At 41.7% G+C, this 12,986-nt stretch overlaps 1 protein-coding gene across 1 annotated transcript in view; it reads left to right on the forward strand.

Moving 5' to 3' along the window:
- Window positions 1-12,986, forward strand: part of LOC148373868 (ephrin type-A receptor 3-like) — a 190,246-nt gene that overhangs the window by 109,787 nt on the left and 67,473 nt on the right. Inside the window, exons 9-10 of the mRNA XM_088329750.1 lie at window positions 396-558; window positions 3,707-3,815. Coding sequence (XP_088185876.1) covers window positions 396-558; window positions 3,707-3,815 — 272 coding nt within the window. The remainder of the gene's footprint in view (window positions 1-395; window positions 559-3,706; window positions 3,816-12,986) is intronic.

A 12,986-nucleotide genomic window follows, 5' to 3' on the forward strand; every position in this document is an offset into this window, starting at 1 on the left:
GCATCAAGCTGCAACCAAAACTGTGAACATGTGAACAGATCCTGAACTAGCAAATTGGTTAAATAGTACCCGCAAAAAAACAATGTCAACATCGACAGTAAAGTGGCGACTCGGAGATGTTTGATTTTAAGGTAGAGCGGCAAATAAGGCATATCTGAGACTGGCCAACAAAAGGCAGAGTTTACGGTGGGAAAAAAACACAAAGATTAAAGATCTTATTTGAAAAAGAAAAGTGTGACCTTTTAATGGAGAACACAACATTTTCCGGGTTACCCTAAACCTTTGAACGGTAGTGTATATTTTAACTCTTTGAAAACGTAGGAATATTGCCCAGGCATTTACTTTTTTTGTTGAACGTTGACTAATTTGTTCAGTTTTTTCTTTCTCTCCTCCAGAACCAGCGAGAACAGAACTACACCGTTTTGAAAACTCGCTCGAACATGATGACAGTAGACGGACTGAAACCAGGAACCACCTATGTGTTCAGGGTCAGGGCCCGGACAGACGGTGGCTACGGGAGCTACGGTGGAGAGATAGAGCTGGAAACCAGCCATGAAGGTATCATAAAAAATAAAAAAAATCTTCCACAGACATTTATCATCTATATTTTTTAAATGCAAAGTTATCAAAGTTGTAGGTAGAGTTGGGCACAAGGCCAACGATAAAATGAAAACACTGCTGTTTGATGATACGCGCCTGTGGTGATTTGTCCCTGCTGGAGTTTGAAATCAATTTAGCAGACGTTATTAAAGGGCTCACTTTTCATCGAAATGGCTTTTTCAGTTTTCTTGTCATCTGGATACGCAGGAAGATTTATTTTGTAAAAAATGGGGAGCTTAGAAGCAAAGGTATAGTACGCTTACATTTAGTTTCTTCAGCATTCCAAACTGCCACTTCCATAACGGTTTATCCACTTAAAAGAGACTACATTTCGATTTTTGCCCCGAGTCCAATCAGATTAATTTACAGAAACAAAATTTAAGAGTATGCAAAAATGCAGATCTTGCTCCTGGTCGAGCAAGTTGTGTCTTGTGTATGTTCTAAAGTTCCTTTGCTTCATAAAAGGCGCCATAGCACACAAGGTTAAGCGATTGTCTTCTCCTTTCCTTCTCTATTTTTTTTTGAGTCAAGCTCAAATCTACGATAGAAACAAATCATAAACGCGGAATATATGTTAATTTTTTTGAAAATATAATGTATTATTCTTTGTTTTCAACGATTAGTCAGACTCAAAATATATATATATTTTTTTATTCTTCAACAAAAGGGTATCATCATTTATTTTGATTGGGTAATGCTTCTGTGACAGTGCTTTCAACCGGATTATATACTTTTCTAAGCTGTCTATTATTTGTATTGTCACTTGATCACAGGCCAACAATTTTCTTGCAATGGAGGGCACATAATTTGCTCTTCAAAGTGCACATTGATTCTAAGATGGCCTGGCATAGAGGACCATAAATCTATTCATGTATAGCAGCAGTGTGGCCATAGATTCTGCTGCGTACAGTGGGAACACATTAGCCTAGCAATCAGTGAATAATCAATAAATATGCTTTAAACAAAGCATGCAGCATTGGCTCTGTGACAGTACAATCTATTGGGATGTAAACAGTCAAAAAATGTATTGTCAAATTGTATGCTAACTGGTTGTTTTATTTTACTGTACAATTTACAGACATGCTCAGTTATATATTACACACAATGGACACTTTATCAGGTAAATATGCAAAACCTAATGAGTCCATAGACTGCAGTTTGTGCATTCACTACAGAGCTGCAGTGAAGAGCATACTGCATTGGGGCATTGTGTGCTAAGTAGAGGGCAGCAGACATTACAAAAGGTCATCAAATCAAAACAGGTTCTGAAAATCATAGGTTGATCTATGCCCAGCTTGGACGACGTTGATCGCTCGTTGTATTGCAGCGGAGCCGAAAAACACTATTAAGGACTCTTTCACCCTGGCTACCACCTCTACAGGGCCTTTAAAACCAAGAGGCTCAGAGACAGTTTCTTCCCCAGAGGCACCACCACCCAAAAAAAAAAAATACACACAACTGAGAAAAAATGTTTTGCCTGTGTATAAAAACCTTTGCACTTGCATCTTATTTTGATTTTTGCACAATGATTCTTCTAAATGTCAGTGCACAACTTTTATCTAACTCTTATAACTTAAGTCGGTCTAAAAGCATTACCTAGCTTTCTTATTGTCATTGTTTTACCCTTTGTTTTTCTCAAGTGGCTTATATTTGTCAAGTTATACTTATTTGAATACATGTACATCCTGGAGTGCCCAGCCTAATGTTGCGATGTACACTTGGTAGTAATCAATGACAGAAAAATAGTTATGTTTCTTAAATATAATGCAAAAATCAATACAAAGGGATCAATCACATAGCTAAAATCATTTGGGTTTTTTTTCACCCATAAAAATTTAAAGTTTTTCTTCTGTTATTGAAAATGTGACCTGCTCGTGTAGTAGAAGACATTCATTGGTGATTGGTGGTATTACAACTTAAAACTACTCTGCCTTTGCAAATTGCCAATTCATGGCCAGATTTGCAAACATGTAAACAAATAAGGTAAAATCGGGCTTTAAGAAAATCCAATCAGAGGCTGAACAATCAATTTGATTTGAGGGACCGAGCCCAAAGCTAACCCTAATTTTTGACATTTTGTTTGAGGACTCGGGAGGAGGAAGAAAAGGCGTGCCCACTTCTCTGTGTCAGAGAGTGACGCCAAGCGCACACGCCAGCAGGAGTGCATACTGCGCTGTGTGGATCATACATAATGAAAAAGAAAACAGAACAAATGACTGGTGGATAATTAAAAAAAAAAACGACAGGGAGAGAGAAGCCCAGCCCGGCCTGAAACTAAAGTAATGATTGACGTTTTAGGCTTGGCCGCAAAGGCACCACATCTGCAGCTTTGTGGCGTCCATCGCTCTCCCGGCCGGGTTAATGGGTTAGGGTTTGCTGCGCTATATCAAACAGATGATACTGGTTTCCATGGTTACCAGTTACTTCTAAACTGATTTTTATGACATCATTGATATAAAATTGACTCTTACACAACATAAACATTTAACATACTTACATAGACTAGTTTCGTCCCAATTCGAATCCTGTTGTGATAGTTTTTGACACGCCCGTGACCTACAATGCTTAGTTTCAGTTCAGACCAAAGAAACTAAATTTTATATCGATTTTTCGTAAAAAATTAGAGGTACGCCTTATACATGAGTGCCTGTTGTACACAAATTAATACAATATATCAATACGATCAAATCAGATATTATTGGACAATACAATGAAGATGTGTGAAGGGCAACCAATCACTTATTTGAGGGCAGTATTTCGCTAACAGACACACATCCTCAGTGAAGCCAGATAAAAAGGATATTTGTTTTGATTAATTGCTCAAGCGGTGTGGTGTAGAGAAAAAAAAATCAATTTGTCCAGAAAGCCACGGCCAGCAGTCTTCTGCGCAGCGTTGGATAGAGAAAGCTCGAGTGAGAATTGCTCTCACGTCTTCTCTCGGCGCCTCAGAGGCTGGCGAGGCAATCCAGGGAGCGCTTTTCATCAGCAACGTTGCTTACTATTCCATCCTCGCTCGCTTTTATCACTCTGCGCCATCCTGTGATATTTATTTATTTGCCATTGCTGATGCTGCTTTTATTGAATGTGGGTTTGTCGCTCCCTCCAGATGTCTTTGCTATCGGAGACCCCAACCAGACCACCATCCTGGCAATCTCCGTTGCGGGCGGTGTCGTCCTACTCGTCTTCTTAGTGACGTGTTTCGTTGTGAGTGGAAGGTGAGCTGCAATCGTTCTTTTGTCTCCTAGCACAAGGACACGCTAACTGCACACATGGGCAAGAGACAATCCCTTGGTATCTTTTTTTTAAAGTTTAATACTGAGGAATAACAGTAATATGGCCGTGCATCCACTGTTTGACTATTAAGCCTCACTAAAGTCTGGGTTACACTTTCAGCAAAGAACACAGAGCTGTGAAGGGCACCTTCTTTCAATGTTAAGTGAAAAAAAATATGATATATCCATCCATCCATTATCTTCATCGCTTATCCTCAGTAGGGTTGCGGAGCCAATCCCAGCCATATTTGGGCAGTGGGCAGGGGACACCCTGAACTCGTTGCCAGCCAGTAGCAGGGCACACGGGGACAGACAATTTGCTCGCTCATTCACACCTAGGGACAATTTGGACCGGCCACTTAACCTAACATGCATGTTTTTTGGAATGTGGGAGGTAACCCACGCAAGCACGGGGAGAACATGCAAACTCCACACAGGAGGTTCATGGCCACAGAATGTGCCGCAGAAGCGCTTACCACTGTGCTTCCTTGCTGCCCTACCTCAAATGTAATAAATAAAATACATGTAGTAATACATTTGCTTTTGTCTTAGCTCCATCTCGATTTACTTGGGGTCCTGGTGAGATTGGGCCAAATAGGCTTTTGCACAGGAACATTTTTGATAAAAACATTCCACTGTTATTAAATATATTTTAGAAAATTTGCTACAAGGAACATTAAAAATGTATGTGAAAAAAACATAACATAATATTAGTTGTAAATGGTTTTATTATTTGCATAGGCTGCACATAAAATAGAGGGACAGTGTATTATTTAAACACTAGATGCCACTATATATTTTTTGTTTTTGTTGCTAAGACAATCCATATCCATTTTGTCCCACGGCTGTAAACCACTCAAAAATCTCCTCAATTTCAGGGAATTCTTCAAGATGTTGTCTTTTTTCTCCAGGCATGGTGTATGGCAAATATTATTTTAAGAATGAAAAAAAAAATAATCACGCATTTAGTGTAAACTATGGGCCTTTTATTGCCCAATTGATTTCTGGTTGGTTTCTTGTTCCTGTAAAAGTCCCCTTCCCAGACTCGCTGCCTACTATCTACAGATGACACTCAACCAAATATATGCATATAGGCTGTCTTCCTAATTTGAGCATTCGATTTTATAGTCGCAAATTCGGCTTGTATATAGGGCTTGGGAAATATATCTGTGAAGAGATATCCAGCGTCCTCATACTCTGCTTGAGACGGCACCACCATAACTCTATTCAGTTGTACTTTGTACGTAAATTCAAACACACCCACCCCGCATTTAATGTTGTAAACAGACAAATTGAGGTTAGCTTTCTTATGACTGAATAACACAGTAACACAGAATGTCTTAACAAAAGGGTTGTGATATTGTAATAATAATGTGTAACAGTACTCAATGGTAAGACAGATAAATTAGTTTTTGGATTGTGTTTTTTTGTATTGCATTAGTCCAACAGTGGTCACTACACAAGAAAAAATGGTTGGTATGACATGTTCAGTCAAATTACAGAGCAACCATACCATGTATAATTTGATTTGCTGCATTTACACTTCAGGTATTGAAGCTTACTTGTTTGTCACGTTTAGCAATTCCCAAGTTTGCCTGCCCATGCACAGCCAATTGTCTCGCACAGGTTACCTTGGTTAATAATTTGAGCGCAGTCAGTGTACAAGGCTCCTTTTGTGCGTGCACTCTGCCGTTATGTTTTTAATTTATCGCACTCATTATAATCCCTCAAGGAGAAAATTCCATTTACACTCGGCTGTATATTTTGTGTTGCACACTACGAGCAGCCGTGCAGGACGGGGAGAGATTCAAAGTTTGAGAGGCGTGCAAACAGTTGGGGCCTGTTCCTTGCTCAAGGTCACCTTGGCCGTTAAGTGGTCTGCGAGGAGATATTTTTGGTGACCGGGCAAATCCTCGGGAGAGTGACAGGTCACCCTAAAATCTTTGGAAAAGAGCGACAATGCCGTCTGTCGGGTTGACAAGAAATTGATGTGTGGATAAGAAACATTAGAAAATAAGGGCAAATAGATGAAAATTATTGAATTTGAGGAAGAAGCAGTACAAATAACGGGAGGATGATGAGGTTAAGAAGGCAATAAGATGCTATTCAAAAGAGGAAGATATGAGAGTACAAGGAGGAAATGAAACAATGAGAGAATGAATAAAAGCCGAGTATTGCAATGAAGAATGCTTGAAAGTGGGACTACATGTGCATTCAAAACTGCTTTTCAAAAAACGGGTTGTAACTAAGCTCTTCTAGTGTTAGATTTAGAGTCAAACCAAACATCAAATCAAACAATTACATGGTTTTTGTTTAAAACAACCACCTCATTTTGCAGTGCAAAAAATAACTAATGAGTAATTAGGTAAACAAGGTATACACCCAAAATTAGCCAGGAAAGTAAAGTATGATGGATAAAATTGGAAAAGTGTACAGTATTTATACATGTGTGTTACTACAAGAGGCTTCACCGTATTCTGCTGTATTTGTGCAATGAGTGATAAAGCAATAACCCTTGCCGAGTAAAATCACATCATGTTTTACGCAACAGGAATAAAACCCGGGTCACGTTGATGAGAATGCCAAATGCTAACCATTATTTCACTAGTGATACAGATGACATAAAAAAAGGCATTTATCTAATGTCATACTTTTCTTGCTTACAGTGCCAGAAACAAATGTAAGAACAGAAAGCCGTCTTGAAAAAAAGAAATAAAAGCATAGACCAATTCAGAGTTGTTTCCTGGTTGTTCTTTTTCGGTTAAGCTATATTTTTCTGTTCTCTAACATTTTTTTCTGGCACTGTAAGTAAAAATAGTGTGATGATTGCGATACAATTTTGATCTGGATACGATTCTTGTTGTAAAGAATGTTTAGTCAGCAAAATGTTTCACCTGATCACTTAATGCAGGTGTTTCAAACTCATTTTAACTCGGGAGACCACACAATGCAACATTCTCTCGGGGGCCGGACAAAGAAAAAGAGAGAGGGATAATGAGAGGGAGAGAGAACGGGAGAAAAAAAGAGAGAAGACAGAAAGTTAGAAAGAGAGAGAGAGAGAGAGAGAGAGAGAGAAAAGAGTGAGAGAGAAAGATAATGTCAGAAACAAAAGAGAAAAATAAGCTAAAAAGACAGAGAGAAAGAGGAACAAAGAGAAAAAGAGAGACAGGGAGAGTGAAAGAGAGGGATAGAGAGTGAGAGAAAGGGGAGGAAGAGAGAGAGAAAAAGGGAGAGAATGAAAAAAAATACAAAAATACAACGTTTGTGAGAGGCGCCTGGCTTTGGCAACTACAAGTGGACATATTTCAACCTGCAGCTCGTTTTTCTATTGCAGTTCTCTCAGTGTTGTCTCGCAGGCCGGATTCGATCCCATAGCGGGCCTGATCCGGCCCGCGGACCGCCTGTTTGACGCCCCTGACTTAATGCACTAAAATATACCGTGAGTGAATAAAATATGCTACAGTTATCCGTGAATAAATACAGTAGCTCATGCAGTAGTTTTAATTCCCTGCGCCTTATTGTCAAGTGTGCCATAGAAATGAAAATATGTAACTATACAATCTTAATGGGGTGCGCCTTATGATCTGATGCGCCTTATAGTCAGAAAAACATTGTCACTAGTTTTGAGCAACACACACCTATGCACGTGCACAAACTATGAACACACAACTAAAAACATTAGCATTGATTGAGCTGATTGCTCGTCAGACAGAGTGCTCTGTTCACTATTGAGGCAGAGCAATGAAATCAGGCCAAGTAAAGCACACATGCATTTTTTCAGATACCTCAATTGAAAAAAAGGAAAGGGAATGAAGAGTGTACATTCTCGTAGCCTAAATCAAGCAGATAGATGTAGCACGTTTTTGCACACATGGATGTGACACACATGCACGCAGTCACACTCACATTCCCCTAATAAGCTGTCACAGGCCGGGAGGTGTTAACTGAGTTTTACAGGAACGTCAATACGCCGACATCAATTCAAGGCGGCTTCCTCTGTCTCGTTCTCCCTCCTTTTTAGAAGAGACGCCATTCCGGGGAGGGAGCGGTGTTGATTACCGCTCTCGATTATGCATCTGCGCTTGTCAAAAGTTGTGTGGAGTGTGAATTAGGTAAAGCTTTGACTTGACTCATGTGCACCGTGTAGGGGGAACGAGGTGAAGATCAAAGATGTGAGAAGAGAGCAGCAGGAAAAAAAATTGCGACCGGCTCCGAAGAGGGGTGATTGAATTTGAAAAACAATATAGTGATACTTCTTTATACAAGCACCTCTAAACGCGAAAATTTTGGTACGCAAGTTTTCTTTGCAACAAAAATCTGGTTCTCCATACGAGAGAAAATCAAACTCACGAGCAGTCCCAGAATATACCTCTAGAGACCGATTAGCGCTCGTTACTGCTTATCGCCCGCATCACCTTGTCCAGTTTGCACATGCAAACTACAGAAGAAAATAAACTATAAATAGAACAATGGTGCTGTAATTTTTGTGTGCAAGTTCATTGAGAGTTACAGTGACCTTAATTTTAAGTGTATCGTAGGTGATTATATATCATCAAAGGTGTCCCAATCTGATACCTGTCAACCTCCGCCAATTTCTCCTTTTATGAATGATTTGTCAAGCAATAATAAACCTTGCAAACACAATGCAGCACCGACTCACAGCAAGACAGCCTGTAGAATACCGCAACAATATTATCAATCTATAAAGGCATTGTGGTCTTTACCAGTGACCAAGAAAATGCGGATTAAAGTCGAATTGGGTAAAACTGTCACGAGACCGGACCAGATCGGAGGCAGGAGGCAGGAAGGGTGAACTCTGCGTTAACGGCAGTTGCTTTTATTAAGGAAATAAAAGTCGTCTAATACTCAGGGACAAAAACAAAAACAGGCTTACAGTCAAACAGGAACTCAGACTAGGAATACTCACGAAACAGGCTTTTTCTCAGAACGTGCAAGTACAGGTTTCCTCAAGTCAAACAGAACAGAATAATGCAAAGTAATGCAATGAACCCGCAACCGGCAATCCCCAAAACCCGCCCTTAAGAAGCATACACGCAAATTAGAAAATCTGCTACAGCCGGTGCCAAGGGGGCGGGGCCAGCCGGTCGCCACGGCGACCATGCTGGACATGACAGAGCCCCCCCTTTAAGGGACAGCTCCTGACGCTCCCGATAAAGGCAACCCCGCTTCCTCCTCCAAACACACAGGAACGGGGAGAGGCAGGTGCCGTCGGCGTCGGACGAGTCGGACTTGGCGCTCGGCAGGGGGATCGGACAGGCGATCGGCAGCGGAGTCGGACAGGCGATCGGCAGCGGAGTCGGACAGGCGATCGGCAGCGGAGTCAGACAGACGATCAGCAGGGGAGTCCGATGGGCGATCAGCAGGGGAGTCCGACGGGCGATCAGCAGGGGAGTCTGACGGGCGATCAGCAGGGGAGTCCGGCGGGCGATCATAAGGGGAGTCAGACGGGCGATCATCAGGGGAGTCAGACGGGTGATCATCAGGGGAGTCAGACAGGCGATCATCAGGGGAATCGGACAGGCGATCATCAGGAGGAATCAGACAGGCGATCATCAGGGGGAATCAGACAGGCGATCATCAGGGGGAATCTGCCAGGCGATCATCAGGGGGAATCAGACAGGCGATCATCGGGAGAGTCGGACAGGTAAGCAGGAGTCGGACAGGAAAGCAAGGGAGTCAGACAGGAAGCAAGGGAATCAGACCGACCAGCAGGAGAGTCAAACAGGCAAGCAGGAGAGTCAGACAGGCAAGCAGCAGGGGAAAATTAGACAAGCGAACAGCAGGAGAATCAGACAGGCGAACAGCAGGAGAATCAGACAGGCGAACAGCAGGAGAATCAGACAGGCGAACATCAGGAGAACCGGACAGGCAGGCAGGGAAGTCGGACTGGCAGGGATGAGAGTCGGACAGGCAGGCAGAAGAGTTGAACAGGCAGGCAGGAGAGTCGGACAGGCAGGCAGGAGACTCGGACAGGCCGGCAGGAGAGTCGGACAGGCAAGCAGGAGAGTCGAACAGGCAGGCAGGAGAGTCGGACAGGAAGGCAAGAGAGTCGGAGAGGTTGGCGTCAAATCTTCCCAGGGACCCCATTCGAGGCACAGCAATGGCCACGACGGGCGCGGCCGTGGTTCGAATGGGCAGGGAAGGTGACCTCACTGGGCGCTTGCCAAACGGCGTCCTCCAGCTTTCCCCAAATTGTGTTGGGATCGTTCGCTGAGTTCACATCTTGGCGGGTTAATTCTGTCACAAGACCGGACCTGATCGGAGGCAGGAGGCAGGAAGGGTGAACTCATTCGCGTTAACGATCAGTTACTTTTATTAAGGATATAAAAGTCCTCCAACACTTAGGGACAAAAACAAAAACAGGCTTACAGGCAAACAGGAACTCAGACTAGGAATACTTACAAAACAGGGTATTACTCAGAATGGGCAAGTATAGGTTTCCTCAAGTCAAACAGAACAGAATAATGCAAAGTAATGCAATGAACCCGCAACCGGCAATCCCCAAAATCCGCCCTTAGGAAGCACATACGCAAATTTGAAAATCTGCTACAGCCGGTGCCAAGGGGACGGGGCCAGCCGGTCGCCACGGCGACCATGCTGGGCATGATAAAAACAAGATTAGTCTAAAAAACAACGACAAAAAAAAAATCCGTTTAGAATTGGTTCTAAGGCTTACACAAATGGAAATGATCAAAGTATGTATAAAGTACTGAGAGAACGTCTAAATTGACAAGTATGCGATCTACATGACCATTCCATGCTAGAACAAGTTCAGCTGTGTAGCCCTTTGAGACTTTTTGCGACTAAGGGCTATACAAAAAAATAACACTTGGCTGTACCTTTAAACCTTTATATTAAGGTGGGGGCCTGGAACTTTCATCCCACAGGCTGTGATTGGCCCCTGTGCCGCGAGTTTGATACCCCTATTATAAGAGCCAAAAGGCCTTTATAAGGTTACGTTCTAATTTCCCATCACATACTATTTTGAACTCTGAGTTTCATACATTCTCACTCTCCTTTACTGGAACAACAAAAAATGTTTCATAAATATTCCCACTGGGGTAGTGCAAAAAGCATGTGTCAGGATTACCCCTGGCCATACTTCACAGTAATTTTTTGTGCCTATTTTAGTAGATTCTCTTCCTATCTAGCTTTTAACAAACGGACGCAGTATATTATTCTGCGTTGCACCTCTCATTTCTTGAATAGTCATGGATACCAAAATTACTGATGGATTAAAAACACACAAAAAAAACTATTCAATACTTCACTTGAAGTCTGGTTCAGCTCATGGTTCCCTAACCGCCTGGGTTGTGGCGGCACCGGTAAGGACATAACTCTGAACAGCTTTCGCTGCAGTTAATATTCCTGCCCTGCGTTTGAATCACGGCAAAATTGGCACCAGTCCGTTCCTTGATGTTGTCGGCCCATATCTTTTTCTGTCTTCCTCTCTTTCTGCACCCTTGGGATCTCCCTCGAGAATGATCCTGGACAGTCCTGATGATCATTCGATTGACCGAAAAACTGCAGTTCTTCATTTGAGTTTCTGTTCTTTCCTGCCAGTCAGGTACTATCCTCAGCAAAATGGAGGTTTCTGACGTTATATCCCCCAATTTTGTCTCAGACCAACCAAACTCCAATGTTACAAACAAAAGAAACTATATACAGATATATACGGGTAGATGTATACAGGTAAATTAAAAAAATAAAAATAATAATAATTATATAATATATATATATATATATATATATATATATATATATATACATATATATATATACACGGAACATTAAGCACAAAGCACTAAAGGGGGTGAGTTGCTGTGCCATGCAACCCTTTATCAGCAGAAAGGCCCGACAGTATACACTGGTTTACCCCCTCTGCATCATATGCATCTACATTAGTCATAATTTGTTTTAAAAGCACATTAAGTAAACAAGGCAGTGTCAAAATGGCTTGATGCTAAAAACTCCTGCTATTAACCTACCGTTACAACATGAGGAAAAACATGAATAACTGCACAAAGGTCCTTCGTATTCTGCGCAGCTCTGACATATCGCAGCAGTTTCGCTCGTATGGATGCCATTATTGCTCAACGAGCGCAGATTTGGAAGTGTGTGTTTGTGTGAGAAGTTGCCACTTTTGCTGCTCCTGAGGGGGCTTTGGCTGGCTGGCAGGTGTGAGTGGTGGGAGACGGCGGGCGACTTGCAGAACCATGAATTCAGCAGATGGCCTTTCATTCAGATCGCGCTCCTGCAGCCGCCTGCACCCCAAAACCCTAGGTCCTCACTTTCTATTGCTCCTTGTTAAACATGTTACAGTTTCTGCCTCACAGCATCTGTGTGTACGCGCCGTGTGTGTGTGTGTGTGTGTGTGTGTGTGTGTGTGTGTGTGTGTGTGTGTGTGTGTGTGGACTTCTGTGCCGGTCAATAACTATAGAATAGAATAAATTAGAATAGAATAGAATAGAATAGAATAGAATAGAATAGAATAGAATAGAATAGAATAGAATAGAATAGAATAGAATAGAATGGAATAGTCTTTACTGTCATCTTTATCAATGTGGTGAAACATTGTATGCAACAAGATTAGACATGGCAGTCCAGGGGAAACATGTCATACTTTAACCCTCCTCTTGTGTTAGGTTTGCCACTGACCTGTTCTGGATTTTAGATGTGTACAACAAACAAATACTTTTGCTTATAGTATCAAGGTTTCTTGACTTTGTCAGGAATGTCTATTTCAACAAAATGGAATAAAAAAAAAAAATCTACATAATAAAATACTCTAATTGAAATTGTTACATTTTTTTAAGAGGTAGGGTCTGCTTCCAGCCAGCTTTAAAAACAAGATCATAAAACACTAGCTAAAGCCAAAACTGAAACTATAAGTAGACTGGAAATATTGTGCATAAACTGCAATTAATATCTCTGATATGACTGTTATTAATGTCACTTTTGCCACTCATTAATCTTACCACATACTTGCATTCACTTGCAAGTTCTTGCACACAGAGACTTTACTTAATTTTTGGTAGTTATTTGTTTTGGGACGTTTTTTTCGGTCTTGGTTCTTCTTGGCCAGATTTTACC

The sequence above is a fragment of the Urocampus carinirostris genome, chromosome 1 (genome assembly GCF_059441175.1).
Source record: "Urocampus carinirostris isolate Australia breed hairy pipefish chromosome 1, RoL_Ucar_1.0, whole genome shotgun sequence".
NCBI lineage: Eukaryota > Metazoa > Chordata > Actinopteri > Syngnathiformes > Syngnathidae > Urocampus > Urocampus carinirostris.